Source organism: Corvus kubaryi, unplaced genomic scaffold, assembly GCF_017639235.1.
Source record: "Corvus kubaryi isolate FWS band 111438036 unplaced genomic scaffold, C.kubaryi_AGA036_p1.0 37396, whole genome shotgun sequence".
Lineage (NCBI taxonomy): Eukaryota > Metazoa > Chordata > Aves > Passeriformes > Corvidae > Corvus > Corvus kubaryi.
The window spans coordinates 23,764,091-23,786,625 of record NW_024581135.1 but is presented as its reverse complement, the minus strand read 5'-3'; the positions used below and the strand labels follow the sequence as shown (position 1 = coordinate 23,786,625).

Below are 22,535 nucleotides of genomic sequence, written 5' to 3'. Positions count from 1 at the left end.
GTCAGTAAAGGGAAACACTTCCTGCTATTCCGCCATGTGTTCATAATAACAAAGCTTTAATTTAGCATAAACTAAAAGATCAGCTCCCTTTCATCAGTGTTGAAAGACCAGTAGTAATAGTGTCAAAACACTATTTTCTTGCTGTTGATATAAAGCTCAATTTGTGCTAGGCCAAATCACTTCATTGAAGAAATTTGTCTAGCAGGTACACAGTTCCCATTTTCCTTCCACTCAAAATTACTGATGAACCTGGGTTTAGCAAACATGGAAAATTTTGCTTTTCTTCTTTGAGAAAGGATCCTTCTCAACTCCCTAACACAAACAAAACTCATTTGGGATACAAGCATATTTTATCCATCAGTATGTTTAGCCTCCATACTGATTCTAGCAATTCACACTGAAAGAATCACATGGTACCTGAGAAGTTTTGCATCCTTAGTTTAAGGTGTCCGCCTACGAATACATCCAGAAAATGTGTGCTGTGGAGTATGACTTGCAATGCAAATCTCCCAAATCCCAGACCATCACCTTACCCTGTAGACTGGACTGAGATTACACTATTAGTAAGTCATTCAGTTGTTCTGTGGCAACAAGGTGTTTCAGACATCAGTCACCTCCACCCTTCACTGCAAAATCTTCATGTTGAAAAGCTATGTGACACTGAGAAATCCACTTTAAGATTTCCTACCAATATTTTCAATGACACTTCTAATGTCAAGAGAGATTATGATTCCCTATGATTCCCAACATCCCTTATGCACACCTTTCAGATGGAGGAAGAAAGAACAGTTAAAACAAAAGGACCTAATTAAACTAAAAATACAGCCGTCTTTAAAAATGTACTAAACTTACAAAGACGCATGCCTATGAACAGTAAGTGGGCAATTTTCAACAGACTAAGCCTGCAAGTTAACTAATGAAATGAAATTAAATGAAATCCCCAGCTATCAACTTACATCAAATACCTAAACAAATACCTAGGCAATTCCAAATGTATTAAAAATGTGACCAGTGTATTTAAAAAATCTCCTACTGCTCTGCAGATTATATTTTCTGAGGCAGGTACCTTCATCCAAAAATTGAAAGGAACACCTATGAACAATGTTTTTAAAGATGGAAAGCACATTGGTGAATTAGAGAATCACCACCATCTGGCAATTCAAGCCTAAAGGCAGCCTCTGATCAAACTTGTGACCAGTGTTAATGTTGTGGAAAAATTTGATTCTAATATCATAAAAGAATAAAGTGCAATTTACAGACCACAATTTATTCAGGTACTTCATGAAGGACCAAGAAAGATAGAATTGCTGGGAAGTCACCTTCACTGAAATGTGTGTACCCACCTGTCAAGAAGATGAACACCCAACACGCCTAGTGCTCCCCCCAGTGGAACCTCCTCCTCTGCCTCCAGGATCTCCAGGACTGGGCTTCTTCACAGCTTCACAGCAATATAGCTAGAAGTTGCCTTTTCCCCTTCCTCTAAAAAACCAGCTTTCAACTTCAGCAAAAAAGTTCTAGCTTGCCCACACAGAAGTAAAGACAAAACCAGTCAGCCAGATAACCCTGCCTCCATTACCACACATTAAAACTCTGAAAGAGAAGCACCTATGTAGGATTTAATGACCTCTAATACATGTGTATCAGTCCTGTACTTAGAGTTGTTTCATACTAACTTCCTGAACGTTAACCTGTAGCAAGCACTGAATATTTTCGTTCAAAAGAAGTCTGTATTTTCATCATCTAAGTCAGTTCTTGGTCCAGTCTTCCTAACCTTCTAGCTTTCTCCCAAATGTAATTCTCTTATTACTTTTAAATACTTTCTTCCTCTTGCCTCTATCCACTTCCACATCAGATTGTACGGCCTAACAAACCAAAAATGCTGTGCCATAGCTCCCTGTGTCGGATGCTTACCTTGAAGCCATAAAAGTCTGATGGAAATCTCTGTAACTAGGAAAAAGCTGTATTTTTCAAAAAAAGAATTGTCCTTTCCCAGTTCATACATCAAGACCTTTCCCACCTTGCATGCAATAGGGACACCTTCTCAAGTCCAGCTCCTTTCCAAACACGCTTGGGGTCACCATGTGGGCTATCTGAATTGAAAGTAGTTACCAGTTTTAAAAGGGCATGAATCTGTTTAGCCAAAACTCAAGAACCTTGTTCAGCACGACAGTTCAATGTTCAGAGGTTTATCTTTAGTTCTGTCTCCACACTGGCTAGCAAAATTTCCTACACTGAGGGTTGATTAAATGAGCTTCTCACTTTTTTTCTTTTTCTGCAAGACTCATGATCTGAAACAAACACCGGAACTCTGGCTGTGAGCTTTAAACTCTGCTTAGAGCAAAATGATGGCATTCAGCACAGAGGACAAGTTTATCATTGCTGACAATTTCTATATATCTAATTTATTATTTAATATTAATTGCTCTGTGGTGCTGAGCAGGTTGGGAAGTAAACAGTGATTGCTGCCAGGACTCCTGGAAGCAGCAGCTGGCTGCAGACTGGCTTGGATGCCAGCACCAGCACAAGAATTGCAGCAATGGGGAGGAGGGCAAAAGTGGGGGCTGCAGTAGCTCAACCTGAACTGGCTTAAAACATGCTGGAATTATATTCTGCAAGTGCAATTCCAGAGCTACAGTAGGGATAAAGTAGGGGCTCAGGATCCTTTCTCTGACACCATTCTACAACGTTCATTTAGTACATAAGTTGTAGAGTGACCCAACATTATGAGCATTAACTGCCCTGTACCAAGACAGGGCAGGCTTGACTTGGGTTCTGAAACATTAGCCCAACAATGTCCACTTCACTGGTTAAATGTGAGTGTTGGAGAGTTTCAAAACAAAAGCAGTTGAGGATAAGAATCTGCTTTGTGTAATGTAGAGCTGGAAACAGCTGAAGCAACACTTGGTACAGAGAATATATAAGTGTAATTTATGGATAAAAAGCATTAAAACATCCTGGGAATATCAACTCTAGTTCCAAAAGCACAGCAATTCAAAGGAATACAGAAAGCATAATGCATAAAAATACACAGAAATCAATGTCTGATATGAGTTCATTTTACTCCACAAAGGTGTACTACACTACAGAAAAATGTGAAAATAATAATAATTTCAGGGGAAAGACGGGTCAATAAACATCTGAGTGAAACAAGTCTCACCTAGTAAAATCTGTTTATTGAAAAGCCAGATCCAGTCCGACTATTGCTTCCTCTACCAATAATAATTTAATATTCAAAGCAAATGTTCTCTGTGGAGATAGCTGCAGTGTAAAGAGCAAAAACTGTTTGGGTTAGCCTCGGGAGCAACGCTTTGTACCCCTCCTCTAAGGGAGCTACCATGGCTCAGGACAAGCTAAGGAATCTGTGACACCCACAGAAGTCTGCTGTTGAGCTTGGACCACTGGTACCACTAGACTAAGATATGCTCAACTCCATTGTAAGAAAAGTCATTTTCTCCCACAGCCCAGATTCAAGGCAGCTGTTGGAAAGTGACAGTTTACTGCCTGCAGTAGGATACAGCAGCTCAGACCCTGAGCAAATCAAAAGCACATGGACAGCACCAACACTGGGTGCTAAATTCCTCTTTCCATAGCTCAGGTAACTGCACCAGTTGCACAGCATTCAGGAATCAGATACTGCCACAACACATACATGGAATGGCTGTGAACTTAGGAAGAAAAGGCTCACACTGTGTATGGTTTTTATTTGAGGCTATAAGCATGATTTATCAGTGGAGAGAAAAGCTTAATGTCTACTGCTGCAAAATTCATCAGGTCATATACAAATTAAGTATAATCTCTTCCAACATGTCCTAATATTATATATTCATACATAACTCTACTTCCTTCATATTCTCAGTCAGTATAATTTAGTGAACACCATTAACCACACATTGGCTTACATTTGCAGTCTAGGAAAAATAATTTTCTTTCTGATAACAAATCTCAATAAAGCATTTTCTCTGCTGCAAGTGCCTAATTTTGAAGTAGTGCACTGCTATAAAAATTAACTTAAGACAGGCTGTCTGCTCATTGCACTTAATAGACTCAGAGCTGAAAAGATAAACATTTTTACTAGTAACTACTGCGCTGGGACTGATTACTGATGTTTAGGTGGTAAAATAGTTGTAACAAAAAAAAAGAACTAGTAAATATATCATTTTGTTCTTAACCATTTTTAGTGCAGATATCTAAGACAAGATCAATATTCTGTTTTATACACAAAATAATAAACATGACAGGTCAATGACTTGATAAAAGTGACTGCACAGGTAAGGGGCAGAACAGGGTACAGAAGCAGTCTCCCAAGTCTCTGCCAAGTAAGCAAAGCACCAGGTCTCAGCAATTCTTCCCATTCAGCGCTTGAAGGTTTATACACCTGAACTTGAGAAACCCCAGAAACACAACTTATCCTATAACCAGGGTGTAGATAAGTGCTCCCAAGAGACAGCTTATAAAAATAACTCAAATGGCAAGTTTTCTTTCTTCCTTAAATCTTCCTTAATGAAACTAAAAAACACCAGTGCCGGAAAATAACAATAGTAGTAGTAATAATGATAGCAACAACAACGATAATAATTACCAAAGGATCAAGCTCTGGCCTGGCTCTGGGTCCCTTGCACCCGAGTGTGCTACCTTACTTCCGTGGAGAAGGTTGCCAGGTGCCAGCTCTGACAGCAGTGCCAAGCCTCTCTGGCATTTTGGGCCAGGCAGGGGAGGTAACCAGTCAGTCATGCTCCACCAACTCCCAGCTGTGGTGCAGCCCCTGGGGAGCGCAGCAAGCTGCTGTGGGGCAGACTGGCACATTGGCTCAGGCAGGAAAAGCCAAAAAGAGCTCTTTGACAGCTTCTTCCCTCTCCCCATCACACAAAGCAAATGCCAGAACAGAAGACAATCCTGCAAAGGGAGAAATGCTGGACTTTTTTTTTGTAGGAGTTGATTTTCCAAAGGGGTACTCAGACATTCTTCAATAGCCCACTGATAATTTGCGAACACAAAGATCCAGCTTTTCAGAGTTATGCTTCATCTCACCCCTGTTTCCCCCTCATCACAAGCAGCAGCAGCATTCACAGGGCAGGACTCCATAAGAACTGGAAGCTAATTACCAGATATCTTGGAAATCTTTCCAATCTGCACAACTTCATCCAGTTTCCAATGCTTGGCATTAGCTCTTTTGGAACCTCTTCGTCCTTATTTTTGTGTAACAAATTTTCAACAAGGCAGGAGTTCTTTGTTCTCCCCTAATAAAACAACCTAAAATGTTAACACTTCAGCATGAAACTAATGAACTAAATGCACTTTTCTGGAGATCTGAGCAGACGTACGGGCATTTCCAGATTTATGTGAAAACATACTAATTCTGGAAGAAGTCCTTTAGGCTGGGTTTTTAAAAGAACTTCAGAACTACAAAAATGAATACAAACAACAGTTGTAAATTATCTATGTGTTTTGCCAAGCATATGGCCACTCAATTGCTGCACTTATTGAGGATAATCTAAAATAAAATCTTACGGGGGATGAAAAGAGAAGTGGACCAAGTCAGACATTTACTTAGATGCAACAACTTTGTCCATAACATTTTATTCCATATAAACGCTAGTGGCAATGTAGAGATACACTCTGCAGAGTATTGAGCGTCCAAGTCTGCAATTTACAAGGACGGAAATGATTTTCAAATGTCTCCTCTTGGGGGATATAGTGAAAAAGATGAAGAGTTGGTTGAGTATTTCTGCTCCTGCAGTACTGCTGACATGGGAGACTGTCAGTCTGATACAACCTGTTTCAGTGGGATACTTACCAAGTACCTGTATGGATTTAGTATGAAGCGGGAATATAGACCCCAATATAGACCCCATTCACATGAATCCTCCAGCTGGCAGAGTTGGGGGGGGGGTTGAAACACCACAGAAGACAGCTGGTAGCATCTCTGTATGTGCAGCTGATTGCAAAGCAAATGCCTGATGATGCTCTGACTGCACTATGGAAGGGAAGACAGCCCTGAACTACCTAGGAAATATATCCTATGCCCAGGGCCAAGAGGAATGGGGTGACATACAGATTTTTGGTAGCTGTGCAGTGGGAATGTCCTGTTTAACATCAGCATTGCTTTATTTAAACCTCTTTGGACAAAAGAATTTTCACTTTGGGCAAAACACCAAGACTGCTGGATGCCACCTGCTCTGGAAAGACTGTCATGACTAAAACTGGAAGCAGTACTTTCACTTTCATTTTGTACAAATTCTACCCTGTGGATGTTGTCGATTTCGTGCTATAAAAATAAGTAACTTTTATCAGCACTCATTTTTAAATGTATTTAGATGCATGCATTTTAGGTAATAAGCCTAAAATACTCTGTACTCCTTGCTAGTTGGAGGTCATCTGTTACAAGTATCATCTTACCTCCCTTCTCCAAAATACTAACTTAAGTACCTAAAATATAGTTCTCATTAGATGACATTCGAAAGCATTCAGGAACATCAATTTTATAAGAACTGACACTACAGAAGGAACATGTCCCAAACCAAGTGACATCTAAATCACAGACTTCATTCGAGCTGCTTTTTCAAGCAAACACTAGTATTCACTACAGAACCTCCGTGGCTAAAAATAAAAGTGGCAAACACAGAATTAGTGGCTGTGTTCACACGTGGATGACTGTCCAGGAAGACTGTGGTGACATGAAGCTGCCCTTTTAGAAGGCACAGAATGACATGATCCCTCTGTTGCTGGTACGGCCACAGCTCCCAAGCAGCAAAACTTGGAAATGACTGGCCCCTTCTACTACAGGTTACATCCCCTGTGCCTTTGGAAGAAAGGCAGCAAGAAACCTCATTCATTCAAGGCAGTGCTGCTCCTGAACTGCATGGCTGTGATGAACTTGGGGCCCACATGGGCTTGCCACATGGGAGACAAAAGTGTAATGCTAAGGCAGCAACACTGCTTTTTTTTTTTACAGTCAGACTAAAAGTAAAAAACTGTTCAGAATATATTCTAAGAAGCAAAGTACTGCAAAATGTGGTACCATTCTCCTGCTGACAGTCAATGCTGAACTGATCTATAAGTCATTCCTGACTTTTTCCAGAAGCTTTCCTTGTCACTCTTAGCAGCACTAGGGAGCCCACCCTAAGTTTTTGTGTATTAAAGATAAAGAAAATATTTACTCTGTTTTCCTCCAGGGCACTTGGCTCCCCATGCTATCCTGAATGCCTTAAACACTTACGAGTCTTCTTTTCTTTAAATGTTAACAAATTTCAGTCATTATTAAGGCAGTTTTATGAGTGTGGCTTTTTGAAAAGATAGATCATCTAACATGTTCTGAAGCAGTCAACCTATAACACTTTCAACATGCCTCCCAAACACTTCAGAGCTGGCACCTCCCTTTCAAGATCTGCCCTGGAGAGACCTCCAGCACCCAGCATGACCTCATTAACCACTGACTCAGCTGAGCCATGGAAGATGCAGCAATCCATGTCTCATACAAGGCACTAAACCACTCAAGGTATAAAGACAGCGACTAGCAATATGAAGTTAAACAGATAATGATTATATATTTTTGATGATTATGATATATTTTTGATGTTGTTTCTTTGCTTTCCTCTGTTTTGAAAGCTTTATATATACTCTGCAGATTGGCATTTCTGTGCTTCTCGGATCAACTAAGTGGTTATGCCAAGCCTTCCTACGAACAAGAATTACATTAGTCACTTAAAAATCAACTGCCTACACAGTCATAAACTAATCCACTTGGCTCAATCATACTGGAGCTACAAATCCTGACCAGACCTGCCGTGTGATGTAGGAAGAACTTTGTGGAGCACTGAAAAGGGTGAACCTGCCAGGCTCTGGAGAGACAGTGCCATTGGGATGCCTCCTGGAAACCCTACCCAGACAGCATGTATGGTGCAACAAGGACCCACCTTGCAAATATCCCAGCCTTGAAAATCTCTAATGCTCTGAAGGTCAAGCTCCACCCTCAAACCCATATAAAAGCCAGGAGGCAATTTTGCTGGCATTTCCAATAAAGTGCTGCCTAAAAAACAGGCACAGGCTGGATTTTAGCTTCTGAATGGTCTCTGGGCTCAGCTCCAAGCAGCAGATCAGAGACTCAAGGAACAAGGTGAAGCAGGAATGGCTAAGGGTTGTATCCAAACATGGTACATTTGATATGCCAAGCACAAATAAACTAAACATAGCTGTCTATTTGGCATCAGAAAGCAGCCAACAGAAAAATAAATCCCAGCTTTCAAACTCTGACTTCCCTCCAGCTTTATCTAGTTGTTGTTTGATTAATTTTGACAAGTGTGGTCCACAAAACTAATGTACCACTTCTGCAGACCGTACATTTCCAGCCTCCTTACAGTTCAAATTTTCAAGCTCTTTACACCTTCCCACTCCATTCACAGCCTTCTTAACCTCCCTTAGAAACACAAGAGAAGTACGTCTTCACTAAAAACTCATCCAGCAGAGACTGACTGCGGTTCTCCCAAATGTGCATACGTTTGCTCTACCTCTCTTCCTCCATCTGGCTCAGTTAAATGCCACCCATCCCTTCTCAAAGAGATCTTCTTCCCCTTCCTCGAATATGCCCCTAGTAATCCTTCTGTTACTCTTCTCACAATGAAGGCAATCCTCATCCCATGAAGACAAAATTCCTTTTCCTAGACAATCCCTCAGATTCAAGGATGAAATATTAATTATAAATTACATTTGTCATTCCTATCTGTTGAAAATACATATCAGACACACAGAAATACTGAAGTGTCATTCACCATCACTGATTCCAACTCACTTGAATTACTCACCTTAGACTCATAATCAAACTGGAGGAGTTTCGTTTACAAAACTTTACTTCTGAGCATGCCATATAACTAACAGCAACTACTGAAAACTAGAGGGTTTTTTCTTCCTGAATTTCTAGTCAAATGACCCTCTTTTTATGTGGTTGTGTGAATCAACACGCACAGCTGATTGAGGACAACCAAAAAAACCACAGCTGAAATGCAAAGAGTAAACTTATTTTGTTACCTCGCTGACTGGAGTATCCCAAAACCACATTGGGCTGCAGACACCCAAAATGAGAGCACAGGCACTGTCCAGCTCAGCCCAGTCCCAGGCAGGGCATTGGGGCTGCTGTTTGCACCCATTTATCAAAGGGCCACGCACACGTGGTATAACTCCATGCTGTGATTTTCCTCTGGGCTTTTTATGATCTCTGCTTTGATCTCTCTCTCTCCCAAGACAGGGAGCACAAGCATGTCGGGGAGAGGGACTCCAAGTTTTAGTAAACACCTCTGTTATCTCTACACAGAAATTCTACTTCTCAAACAGACAAAGGATAAACAGCAGTAGGCATAATAAATGGTTTCCCACACTGTTATTCTCCAGGCCTTGGAATTCTCAGCTGCAAGGTCACTTGATGGAATCTACCATCCTCCTCACCATTCTTCTGCTTTCAACCCTTCCCTCCCCACACTGGCAAAATACTTCTTAGTTGGTTTATGTCTGTTGCATAGTAATATAAAAATAATAATGTTTTTACTATAAATTAAGTCTAAAGAGGATGATACACTGCCTCTAGCTGTTTGCATCTTAATCTCAAAACTGTATCAATGCAAATCTGCTGTAGTTACCTGAAATACTTTGATCTGCTAACAGTGCTTATATTCCTCCTGTCAACATTTATTTCTCCTTAAAAATCTTTCTTTTTAATCTAGAAATATTTCAATAGTAAGGAATAGAAAAGTAAAAGGAAAATGACAAGGAAATATTAGAGAAGATGATTAAATATTCATAAACTAGGTAATGCTAAATTCAAAGTTACACATGACAACTTTAATTCTAAACTCTCCTATAAGTTCCTGACATTCCCTTTAACTACCTGTCTATACACTCTGTCTTAAATAATTTTTCACAACTTCAGAGACACCACGTTTTAGTTAGGCAAATATTTTGTATCTATAACCCATACATTTTGTATCTATAACTGTCTATACCCAGCTTCCTGCCAGTCAAAATACTAAAATACCAGAGAACATCTATGGCTCACATGCTGAGTTGAGTTCATCGCTAACATACTTGAGAGAGTTACAAGGATGACAGTTCCACTGCTAAAAGGAGTTACATGTTATACAACCATTAACTCTGATAAGGAAGAAAACGTCTTGAAAAATAGTGGGGCTTTTTTTCTACAAAAGACTTCAAACTCATGCCAGTGTCATAACACTGCAAATTAGGCAAATATACAAGAAATTAAACATTACAGGATATATTAAATGCACATGAAAATAGGCAAAACCAGCATCCTCAATTTGAGAAACAAACAAATTTAAAGCAACTGTACAGTACAGTACAGCTGTACGTACAATTTTAGAGACACCGCAATTAGTCTGTTTACCATGAAAATACATACGTGTATTCAGATTTGCAATTGTTTTACACTTGGGTATTCGTAAAGTTATCCAAGCAGCAGCAGCAGCTGCATTCCTTCTGAGCTCAGTACTCCAAATCTGCATTTTTTGTAAGAAATCCTAAAAATGGTAAGGCATAAAAAATCCTCTGATTTCTTCACAGTCAGTTCTCAGCCAAATATGTTGAGAGTTTCCCTGCTTGCTCTCAGTGCCCTGGCCATGACATCTTGTACACTTGCCACGCACAAGGCCGTTTCCCTGCCTCCTGCTTTCTTTCAGCTACAAGACACTGAGGTTACATTTCTGCAGCTTGTATCTAAATCAGAGTTTAAGATGATACTCAGATGTTAATATTCAAATATTCACAAAAAAGACAAAGGATCGAATAATTTATTCTGCAGACCCCCATGTGTATAAATGGCTTTCATCTGTAAAGATATTATCTCATTCACCCTCTATCTCAATAAATAAAACTGTAAACAGTTCTTTTTTTTTTAAACACATAACCAACGTTTTATTTATTTTGATTTCGTTTTCTCAAATACTTTACTTTTACTTTAGCTGAGGACTTAGACTCAAAATATACCTGCATTACTGAAGAAGACAAAAAATGATCCCAGCAGCAGCACATCTGAACTAAACCAGCTCTCCCTGAAGGACAAAAAAAGTTCTTTACCAGCCTGAGGCTGGATATCCCAGTCTTGCAGCACAGACACACACACAGAAGACACACTGGCAAAAGCACACACAACACAGTCAAAACCTACAGAAACATTCTCAGGGATTTCTGCACAGCTACTGAATCATGACCAGATTCTTCAAGAACCATCAGGCTTCAGCAGCAGAAACAAGCAACCAGAGTAAGGAGGAAAGAGCAGCAGGAAAACTCCACCAGCGTGTGGTGCACACAAATAATACGGAAAAATAGTAAAGCTGCTTTTCCCAAAACTCACCTCAGTGCCACACTCTGCTCTGGGAATATATGACACACCAGTGCTGAGGGAGGCAGGAGCCGGCCTTGTTCATGGTGACTCCATGAATGAAGCCTGGAAACATGCCAGCTGAGTGCGGCATCAATCCATTTCCCTGCCTGGCATAAGACAGGTAATGCTGAGAAGTTAAAATTATCTGTATGACTTTTATTGGCCTCTGGGCTGTGCCCTACTCTGTAACTGAGAGGTGTTTTCCAGGTCAAATGCCACCTCCAGACTTCAACAGGTCCCATGGGTGTTGTAACAACAACAAACCAGACAGACCCAATGCCCAAAAACTAAACCTTCAAACTCTATGTGGTTGGTTTTTTTTAATCACAGAAACACCAAAAATAAACTCTGCTAAGGTAGAGACTAATTTGGTTATTTTTTGAAGTAAACTAGACTCTATCAGCTAACTCACTGCATTCCAAGGAACTGTCATCAAATGAAGGTAGTCACACAGGATTTTAAGGAAAGAAAGTCTGGCTGGAAAGGGGTCAGTACTGTTCCCTCAGCATTTGAGGGCCCACCTCTGTATGTCCTGCAGCAAAAGGATGGACAAGATGCCCTACACTAGATCTGTTACTGGTCTTAGATGGGAATACCTGTTGAAGAAGAGGTTACAGAAGTCATTGTCCTGGTAGATGTACCACCCACACAGGAACTAGTGACACCAAGTCTGAAATTTGACTCCATGGCAACATACAACTTCTCTTCTGTATGCTGACACAACGTTAACTTTTGAAGCCTAATTATGATCATTGAGATTTCAATAAACTTACTCTGCTGTTGAACAACAAACAGAAACATGTTATCAGGCAGGATTTGTTCAGAGCTGCCAAGGAGACACTTGGCATGTCCCACTCCTCTGTTCCTTTCAGTGGGGCTGTTCCAGGACAAACATGCTTTCAGAAAAATTTAAATAAGCTGGAGTAGCTGGATGCAATCTTGATTCTTACTTAGAGGAGCAGCATATAAAGGCATGTCCAAAAATGAAACAAAAGCTGTGTGCTCAGGTTCAGACTTGGAGGGAGAACTCACGAGTGCTGAAGAGCTGTCAGCAGAGGGTCTGCTGGAGTGCAGTGGAGTGAAGCGGAGAGGACCCTTTTCCCAGTGGTTACAGAAAGTCAGACAGGCTCAGTTTTATTATCTGGGAAATGCAACAAATGCCAGCAGCAAGAAGTCAATTAAACAGAGCCTTGAAATGATAAATGAGATCAGCAAAATACACAGTATTATCTTCTGTTCCTAGAGAGGTAAGAGTTTATGTTGGCTGGAACAATTTTAGAAACATTCCATGCAGAACAGCACTACAGGAGGAGATCGTACCGTCCCCTTTCCTGAAGATTTACCAGAGACCTCGACTAGCCTCAGGGAACTGTGGGGATCTGGGTAGAAGAGCTGATTTCTCAGCCTGAAGCTGGACTAGTCACTGCCTGTGTCAGTGTGATGAGCAGGTTTAGCTCTTGAGCTGCTAATGGCTTTTAGTGGCAAATCCAGGAAACATGCAACAGGACAGGAGACAGGGAGGCAATAAAGGCCAATAAAGATCCAAAACTGAGGACATTTTCCTATTTAAAGGCTTTCTGGGTAGATGCTCCTCCCAAATTTAATGGAGGAGGTTGAAAAGATTTCAGCAGAGCTATTTTAATCTGTAGCTTTTCACAGGACACATGCAGGGTACATAATGGTTGGTATATTTAGTTGGCATGGAAATATTTTGCTGGCATTGGCTATGCACAGCATTATTAAAATGACACAAGTGTATTCAGTCCCTTTGATCAAACTCTGTTCTCAGTCTTGTCTGAGGCTTGACTAATATTACTGATGTCAGTGGAGTTGCTTTAAACCAATACACTGTATTACACTTCAGACACTAAGAAATGCTAGTAAGAATTAATTTACTTAATTCAGAATTCATTGTGCTTTTATCTAAAGCATAAAGTATATTTTAATGTATAGCTAATATTAACAATAATTAACATTTAACAACAATTATTAATATTAATAATGTATAACTAAAGAATTAGTCAATGAATTAATGAAAAATGTAGAAAGAGACAAAACTGAAAGTGAAACCAATCTCCAGTGCTTTAGATAAAAATCTATTTATAATTTCTTCAGATTTAATATTTGTTTTACAAAAAAAAATCTGTCAGAACCTCTACAATCTCTCCAAATAAGATACAAGTCTCTTAATATAAGACACAATTCCTTGGCATAAGAAACGAAATCTCTTCAGGTTAATTCACTGTTGTTCTGAGCAAGGGCAAACCCCACAATCTTTTTATCTGCTTTCTTGGTAAACAGATTAGATTCATATTCAGCTACAGTGTTACATATGCATGTGACAATCACTGGCATATTGCTCTGCCAGCGCTCAAGAACATTTCTCTACCAGTTAAACAATCTTTCCCGAAATAAACACATCTTTTCCGTTATCACAAGCTATAAAGCAGTTCAAGAGCCCTGAAATGATCTTTTCATTAGTTTGAGATGCTTAAGCATCTCAGTACTGAAACATCCCTTATAAGCCTTATGAGACAGGAAGTGAATAAATCCTGCTCTCCCATTCCCTTAATGAGAATGCCTAATAAAAATGTAAACTAATTCTCTTGACTGCCACTATCCTGTCTACTGAATGAAATCTTCCTTTGCCTTATCATATATTTCTATAACTTTAAAGCTACAATATATTTATGGCTGTTTGAGATTACTCAGCCAATGCCACCAGTTGGCACTAGTTTCTTAACTTCCCTCATTTTTTTTTCCTTGGCTGAGGCCAGACAAGATCACCCGCCCTGTTAGCAAATCCATCCTCTTCAAGTCAATACTATAATAACTTCACCAAAGTCCATCCTCCATCAACAAAGCAATCACAAAGCCCTTAGCTTGCAATATTTCCTTGTTGAAGGTATACTTCAAGTAAATTTGAATTATCTACTTGTTTATAAACATCTATGGGCTTTTAAGCTCAAATGAAAATTAAATATACTTAAACTGTGCTTTCCTTCCCCTCTCTGTAAATGTCTCCTTGTCCTCCTAATGCAAACACAGACAGTGCTTCTCCCCACAACATTTGTCACTGTTAGCAGCTGGGTGGACACTTCTGTTCCCTGTTCTACCTAGACAAAGGTCCTTGCTCAGCCCTTTTCCTGCATCTCCAGGGTCTCTGCAGGGAAATAAGAGCTCAGGCAAGCAACAGTCTGCCTGTCCAGCAACAAAAAGAAAAGAGCAGAGAATATGGATATTTCAGCTCATTTTTATGACAGACCTGAAAACCAGCCAAGAATTCCAGCAGGATCTCTGGACAATCTGAAAAGCTATAAAGGAAAAAATAATCCTAAAGCCCACAGCTAAAAGCCAGGGGTTATAAGAGAGATTCCAGAAACCCTGGGATGATGCAGAAAAGCAAGTTGTCTGGAGAATGGGTCAGGAAAGAGCTGAAACATGGGCTATTCTCAGATGTGGCCAGTAACTGCAGGTAACTGCAGAGCAGAGCCATGCCACCTGCACCAGCCTTTTACCACTCTCCGGTCAAAAGCAGGATCACAAGGTGTGTTTCAAGGCAGAGGCACCACGGTGGTAGCTGCCAGACAGAACATGAAGAAGATGAGACTGTTGGAGAGGTGGGCTGCCTTTCACCACACAGTGCTGGAAAAAAAAGCAGGTTCATTTGGTCCTGATTAGCCATTTAAATTGCTGTCAAGCCTTCTGCTAGGGAAGCATTTCTCCAAGCTCACTCCTGAAAGCACTGATCTTGCCAAAGGCCAAACAGGGAGAAGGCTGCCAATTTGCTCTTTCCTTCTGCAGTAGATGGCTGCTCCTGCAGCGTGGTCAGCACATGAAAAGAAGTGCTTGGGCCTCAGCTAGCCATGGACACAGAGGACACAGCTGGACAAACTGATCTTTCAGGTGTGCTTCTCCACACTCTAGTTGGGTGCTCTCCCTCCTCCTGCCTCACATTTGCCAAATCACAGGTTCAGAATGGACTGGCAGGTACCCGAGCTTTTTCCTGGCTCTCACAGGTAAACACTCACTGCCAAACGTACTTTCCCTGGAAACAATGATCCTGCCCCTCCTTGTCTCACATCTAACAAGAGTGAGTGTCTCCCTGGCCACAGAGAAGGCTTCAAGGCAGAGAAGATGCTTGGGAGACAGGTCCCGTGAACATCAAGGAAAAGCAGGAAGTGAACACCACTACTCCTTTGTGGGTTTGTACAATAGGAATTAGACCACTTAGGAGAAAGCCTCCAGCTTATTTGTTTACTGTAAGGGGCCTAATGCATAAATAGGCAGAGGGCCCTGTCCTTCAAAGTCCCTCTTTTTTCAGCCTGTGCTCTAACCTTTAGATGAAAAACACACAGAAGAAGGGAAATGAGCATGTTTTGCCCATGTAATATAAACAGGTCTGGTGGCATGCTGATACTTCCCTGTCTCCAAGGAGAGGATAGCAGCTGTCTTGCTGCTTCAACCTCCTGCTCCTGAGTTGACTCACACAGAGTCTGAAAAAAATAAAGCTACAACACAGTGGGTCCGAGCTGGGAGACAGGCAGAGCATCTTGTGCAACTGCCATTACACCATTCTACACACAAAATGTCCTGCACCAACTTCTCTGTCCCTGCATAGCTCGAGTGTTTCCTCCTGACAAGCTCCAGTTGAACCTTCTGTTTTAAGGAACACTTTTTTTTTTATGAAAAAAAGAAAAATAAAAATAGAAAAAGAAAATTTACTTGAGTATTGATGTTTTCCTGGAGCACTGGAAGATACAAGGCAAGGGAAGAGCTTCTTCTGAGAAACACTCTGCCACTCTTCCTGCTCCAGGATGCTCCTGTTGTCTTCTCCACACAAGTGCAGGGTGGAGGGGTCCCTCTCAGGGGCACTGGCCATCTTGCCTTTGCTGTGTTAGACTTTGTTGTATTCACACAGCTCCTCACAGGATCCAGTGGCAGCCTTCAAGATGAAGTTAGGCCAGCTGATGCTCCCTACAGTGTTCATGTCTCTGTGGAGCTCTGCCTTTTGGCACTCTCTGTCAGGCATGGCAGCTCACCTGTGCCTCACACTCCTCACCTTCCTCCCGGCATCACAGCAAGGGGAGCTCACTGCAGCACCGCCTCAGTCCCGCTGTGTTTCCTAATGCTGCCAGCCACACCCCCAGTCCATGTGGAGAGCAGCTCCCAGAGGAGGCAGGAAATCAAGACAGAGCCCCGGTAGATGCCCACTGCCTGCAAGTCTGGTCTATACTTTTCAAATATGCACATGACTCCATGTAACAGCTCGCTGACACCACAGTGACCCTCAACACAGCCCTGCCTGCACAAGGGCTGAGGCCTTTCTCAGCTCCCAGCTTCTGGCACTTAGCATGACTTTCTTCCATGTTCACAGAACAGACACAACAAAAGTCATCCAAACTTTTTGATCTGAAAAAACACAAATGGGACGAAATCACCTACAATCATAAAGGTGTGTTTCAGGTGCTGAGGACAAGCCAAAGTGTTTTTCTATTATTGCACCTGATTTAAAGCAAACAGAGAAATTTGCATGTCTGGCACTGAGGTACAACATCAGATCTACTTTATATGATTTCCTTCAATGCTGACTTTACACTGGGAAGCTCAGCTCTGTACAGAAGAAGACAACTTCTGCAGTGATGGCAGCCATGTGTAACACAGACCCTCAAGTCTGCTTCTCACAACCAGTAAAAACTACATTTGCTTCCATCTGGCATTTTTCCCACCTTCCTGGAAATGCCATGGTTAAACAGTTGGGTTTTCTTCCAAAAAGTTGTGATTTAAAATAAACACACACAGTTTCTTTAAGAAATGAGAACCTAATCCCGATTTCAGCAATCACACAACTGCTAGAGGAACAGCACTCAGCACCCAGGCCCAGCAGACAGACAGACACACAGAACAGTGGCAGCTGGGTAGCCACCTCCAGACACTGCCCATTCCTGCCTGGTGCCTGCAAGGGACTGAGGATCTTCTGATGTGAGACATCCTAATTCTCATCTCCTCCCATCACCACAGATATGCAGACATTGCCTATTCAAACACAGGAGCTGCCAAGGAAGGGAGTGGATGAGGAGGATCTGCAGCAGCAGCGGTTATAACCTGCTCCTGTGACGGAAGAGGACAGCTCAGAAAGACACTGACTCCTGCGCTGACTTTTTATTCTACCACCCATCCAGATTACAGCCCAAAGCATTCACAGTGTACTGTGAATTTGAACCCCCTTTGGGTCATTTCCCATTTATGTGCACTGCTAATGAATTCAACAGCTGCAAATCAGGGAGGGGAAAAGGGGGTTTGAGATCTATGACTGCTTCATCTGGCCTACACCTGCCTTTCTGGCACATGTGCAAAGTGCATCCAGATCATGCTCTCTTCACTGTAGATAGGGAGCACAGGAATTGCCTGCATCATGTGGAAAATGTACTTAATTGACTTCTACCACGGACAAAGTTCCTCTATAAGACACTGAAAGGGGTATGTGCCACCTCCCTATGCAGAGTAGCACCCTGAGCTCTGTTTCCTAATTATGTCTGACCTGGAGGACATCAAGACAAGCTATCCAGATCTCTTTTTCAACCAAGCAGGAGAACCATTAGCTATTGCAGATAAACTGTTCAGTGCAAAAACTGTCCTTCTGGACTTGTCTTTGTCAGGATTAGCACAACAGAGCCCCTAAGAAGTATCCCAAGTAAAAAACCAAAAGGAAGTATTTGTAGTGTTGAGGAAGCCTGTACAAACAGTGCAAATGAACAAGAGCCCATGATGCCTTTCAACCCTCTTACTTACTGGGTAGTGCTAGGGTTTGCCCATCCTTCTCCCACATGTGAGCCCAGAGACACTCCTGCCCTGAGCATTACACCCTTCAGCACTTACTGATGACAAAAGAAGGCGCAGTTTACACTTACTTTTACAGCTCCATTAAAAGGTGACCTGCAAATAAAAAAAAATCAAGCACATTTAGTATTATGTGCTGAATGCCCCCAAATAAACAGGATTAAATGAGCATTCAGCCCTCATGTAAAATTAAGGTGAAAAGACTGGCACTGAATGTGTACTTTGATTTTATGCTCATGAAACAGAGTCCTTCCTAACAGCAATGTTCTGAGCAGTTCCTCACAACTACTGGCTCCAGATTTCTGCCTCTCCCTGCTTGCAGGCAGCACACTGGGATGGAAGTGAGGCAGAAATATTATTCCTCTGAACGGCATATTTCTGAAACTGCCACAAGAAAGCTGACAAATCAAGGGGACAGCAGGCAGGCCCCAGTTCCCCTGCTTTCTCTCTCCTCACCCTGCTCAGGCACCAAAGCCTGTGCTTTCCAAATGCACTGACCTGACACTGGGCTACACCCTGTGCGGACGCACTGGGGGATCAGACATATTTGAAGACGAGGTTTAGAGATTTGGTACAAATATTAGCAGTGAATTGCACAGCTACAGGTAGAGCTTTTTCCTGTGAAATAATGAACATGATAGCTATTTCCCACTTGCAGTCACCACGCTGTTTTCCCCTCTTCTTTCTGTATTTGGCCCTGCTAAACTGACTCCCCTCCCTCAGACCCAGCTCAGGAAAGTGTTTCTGCATGTGCTTAAAACCCAGTGACTTCAATGGGAGACAAGCATGTGCTTCAGTCTTTTACTGGCTGGGGTGTTCAAATGAATGTACACCTTTCCCACCAGTGCTCTTTTGCACCAAATTTTGTACCTTTATTATCAATTACCTGGTATAAAGTGATGAAAAATTAGCCCATTAGTGATTTGATCACGTTATAGCTACTCACATTATTCTGATTCAAAAACATATGGACATGTAAAAGAAGACTAAAAGTTTTCCTGTCCTAACTTACACCACTTCCCCAGCACATGAGGAGGCTGTTAAGCATTGTGCTGCACTTCTCAAACAACCTTGCTCTCTCCCCAGATCTTATTTCCCATTTCTCTGAAGTGAGGCTTTGCAAAGAACTATCTTAACCTACAGAAATACACTGCAGAGGTTTCCAGATAGTTGTTCAAATAAGGTCTAGCACTTAATTTTAAATCTCTTTTATAAACAGAAGTGACCAACTTGCATCAAAATAGAGCCTGGTACATGCTTACTCTTTGTTGGCTTCTTTACCTCGGCTTTTTTATTCCTCATTCTTTTGTGAAATGTGATACTGCTTTTATAGGTGTCCAAATGGTTAATATAAATCCTCAACATTATCCTACAACTAAGATTCCACCATAAAGTCTTTAAAAATACTGCTTTGTAAATACAAGTGCTAAAACAACTAGAGGTGTGCACACTCTCTACATCTAAATGTATAATTACAGGCAAACTGATTGACATTATCTAGAAATATTATTTAAACTAAGAAACTAAACAAATGAGTTATACCAATTCCTGCCAACAACAATTCTTTGATTTTTAGTAGACTGATAAAGACAGCTGCAATGGGTTAAGAAAGAATTTAAAAATAACTATAATATCAAGCAGGAGATCTTTGAAATTAAAAGTGCTAGTGAACTAAGAAAAGGGAGTAGGTTATGCCAAATTCTCACTTACAGTTTAAAAGAGGGAGATGATGGAGCTGAACTGAAAGCACTGAACAAAAGCTGCTTGGTTCATCATTTCTCCTTACCATCATCCCTAAATAAACCCACCTACCTGATGTCTTTTTGCTTTCAGCTAAAAACACTACTGATATGGTAGGCAGGTTTCCTCTAGCCTTGCCTGGGAAAAAGCACACCAGACAACAGTGTGCAGGCATAGTTATGCCCCACATGCAGGCACAGCAGTGTCATGCCAGTGCTGCTGCCAGAGCATGACTGACCACTGACAAAATAGAGGAAACCAGCCAGGAAAAAAAAAATGGCACGGTGTCTAAACAACAAAATAAACAACAGAATAAAACCCCCAAACAACACCTTTGTTTTATTTCATGTCATCTGTAATAACAGTGCCCATCATACTTTAGAAAAACCTGCCATACCAGGAGCCTTCTATAAAGTAATAATGGCAGAGTTTTTTGTTGCCTGTCTGCTCTAGCATCCTCCAAGCACCTTCTGCTAATATTTCAGCATACCATTAAAAGAGGCTAATTGTGTACAGAGAGAACTGTGCATGAAACAGCAGCACAAGCTCTGGCTGAGCTTGGTCCTTCAGCACACCACTTCAAGGAGTGTTCAAGCAAGCCAAGGAAGAGCAGAACCACAGCAGAAACTACAGCACACTCACTATTTGCTAAAGAGCTGCAACAGGCAGAAGCAATACTTAAATGCAACACCCTCTCTTGAACAATTAGAAACATGATTGAAAAGGAAAAAAATACCTAAAACATACACACTGAAAGATTTAAATGTTTTTAATTCTCTATAGATTTACATTAATTTCATCTATTTTCAGACTCTCAGCTGTTAGACTACTAGGCAACGCCATCTAGTGATCCTAGCTGAAAAAAAATCATGCTCCATTCTTTGTTGAAAGGTTCACTCTTGAAAAGGTTCACTCTTGCAAAATTTGTTTTTGTGGAACCACAGTATCAGGAGGTGCAAATATTTCAGTACCTATGAGCATTTTCAAACCTGCAGCATTAACTTAGCAAAAAGGTCTGAGCCATTTTAGTTATCCTGAAGTAATTTACAGAACTGACAACACAGAAAGCGAGCTGGGTTAATCACGTCTAATCACATCACAATTTAAAACTGCACACACCATGTAGTGTTGAAATGATATAGGGATACAGTGCAAAGCCCAATAAATGACCTCCAGATTGGGAAAGACCCAGAGATAGTATTTTTACGATGAAATAATTTACCTAATTTTTGAAGATTTCTGTTTGTGTGTGTAAAATACCCGCTTGAAAAATGTTACACCAGTCTTACAATTTCAAGGAAAAAGAAACCCTGTGCAGGTTTAAAGTTTCTTTTTTGAGAGGTGGAACCAGTCAGTCATCTGCTGGTGATAGCTGTGAGATGTAATTAGCTTCTGGTGGAAATTGCCAGCAGACGCAACTAAAAGTTTAAGTCAATTGGCTCTGCTTCCTCCTTACAAGAACACTGGAGTTTCAGGGCTGCATTCCAGCATGATGGATCTACGAAACCAAAGCTAATTTGACAAGAAAGGGAAGCATCCCTTTTCCTGGTCTGCTTTAACCCTGAACATGCTGCATGTTCCTGCCAAGGATGTGTAATTTTTTCTTTTCTTTCTTTTTCTTTTTTTTTTTTAATCCCCGAAGAAAGTAACTATGATTATAAAAGAGATACTCCACAGAAGAAAGGCCAGTGTTTAGTCCCGATTATTGAAATGACAGCTGAGGAGATGGGAGAGGGAGAAGATGTAAAAGTTAGAAATGGTGAACAAAGGCAGCATGTGAAACAGGAGTTGGAATAGGAAGCACAGCAAGCTTAGGTGCATGAAAAGTCAAGCAAAACCCTGAAGCACCAGTACTGCAGCTGGTTAACACTCAGTCTGAACCACTGGCTTGTGACAGTTCTGCACTCTGGCTGCACCACACTGCACCCTTCAATAGTTCCACAGCAAATGCAGCACAGGTATCACTTTGCTCTCACCCTGCTCTGCTGCACAGATCTGCAAATTTTCTGCATTTGATCAGTATTTGATTATTTCAACATTCAGGCCTTGATCAGCCTGTAGTGGTGTATGGGCTATGCATTCTTGTGACCTGTCCTGATCATGTCCTTCATATCCGTTGTTGAGTAGATAGTGAATGTCCAGCCATGACAAGTAAGTGGCATCATTGTTTTGCCAGCTGGGCTTTGTACAAGCCTTGCCGGGATTTAACTTCCTTGTATCTAACTCCCAGGGATATTTGAAGACCTCAAACAGTAAAGAAACTTCACTTCCCCAAAGCTACCATTAATTTGTAATGACCACATCTGACACAAAAGCATTTTTCAGTGAGAGGGCATCTATTAACTGAGTGTTTAATTACTCTTCAGAAATAACAAGTTCTTAACAAATCAAGTAAACATCTACAGCTCCATGTCAACGGCACATGTGCACACCTGCCTTATCGAACCAGGCAGCATGAAGAGCAGAAGGGTTTCTGGCAAGCTGCCTTTCAGCACCCACTTTATCTGTACACTACAAAACTCATTTGATGATGTCTTCAGACTCACCAGAAAGTAAAGTGATTTGAGAT

The 22,535-nt window shown here is 41.2% G+C and overlaps 1 protein-coding gene across 3 annotated transcripts in view; it reads right to left on the bottom strand.

The window, feature by feature from the left end:
• Window positions 1-22,535, bottom strand: part of UBE2E3 (ubiquitin conjugating enzyme E2 E3) — a 57,429-nt gene that overhangs the window by 13,538 nt on the left and 21,356 nt on the right. Inside the window, exon 1 of one of the 3 annotated variants that reach the window (XM_042041061.1) lies at window positions 18,179-18,261. The exons of 1 other annotated variant lie outside the window; for it this stretch is intronic. In XM_042041061.1, coding sequence (XP_041896995.1) covers window positions 18,179-18,246 — 68 coding nt within the window. In that variant the 5' untranslated portion in view covers window positions 18,247-18,261. Of the gene's footprint in view, window positions 1-9,021; window positions 9,156-18,178; window positions 18,262-22,535 lie in introns of those variants that run through there. One more of the 3 variants, XM_042041060.1, reaches the window with a different exon arrangement.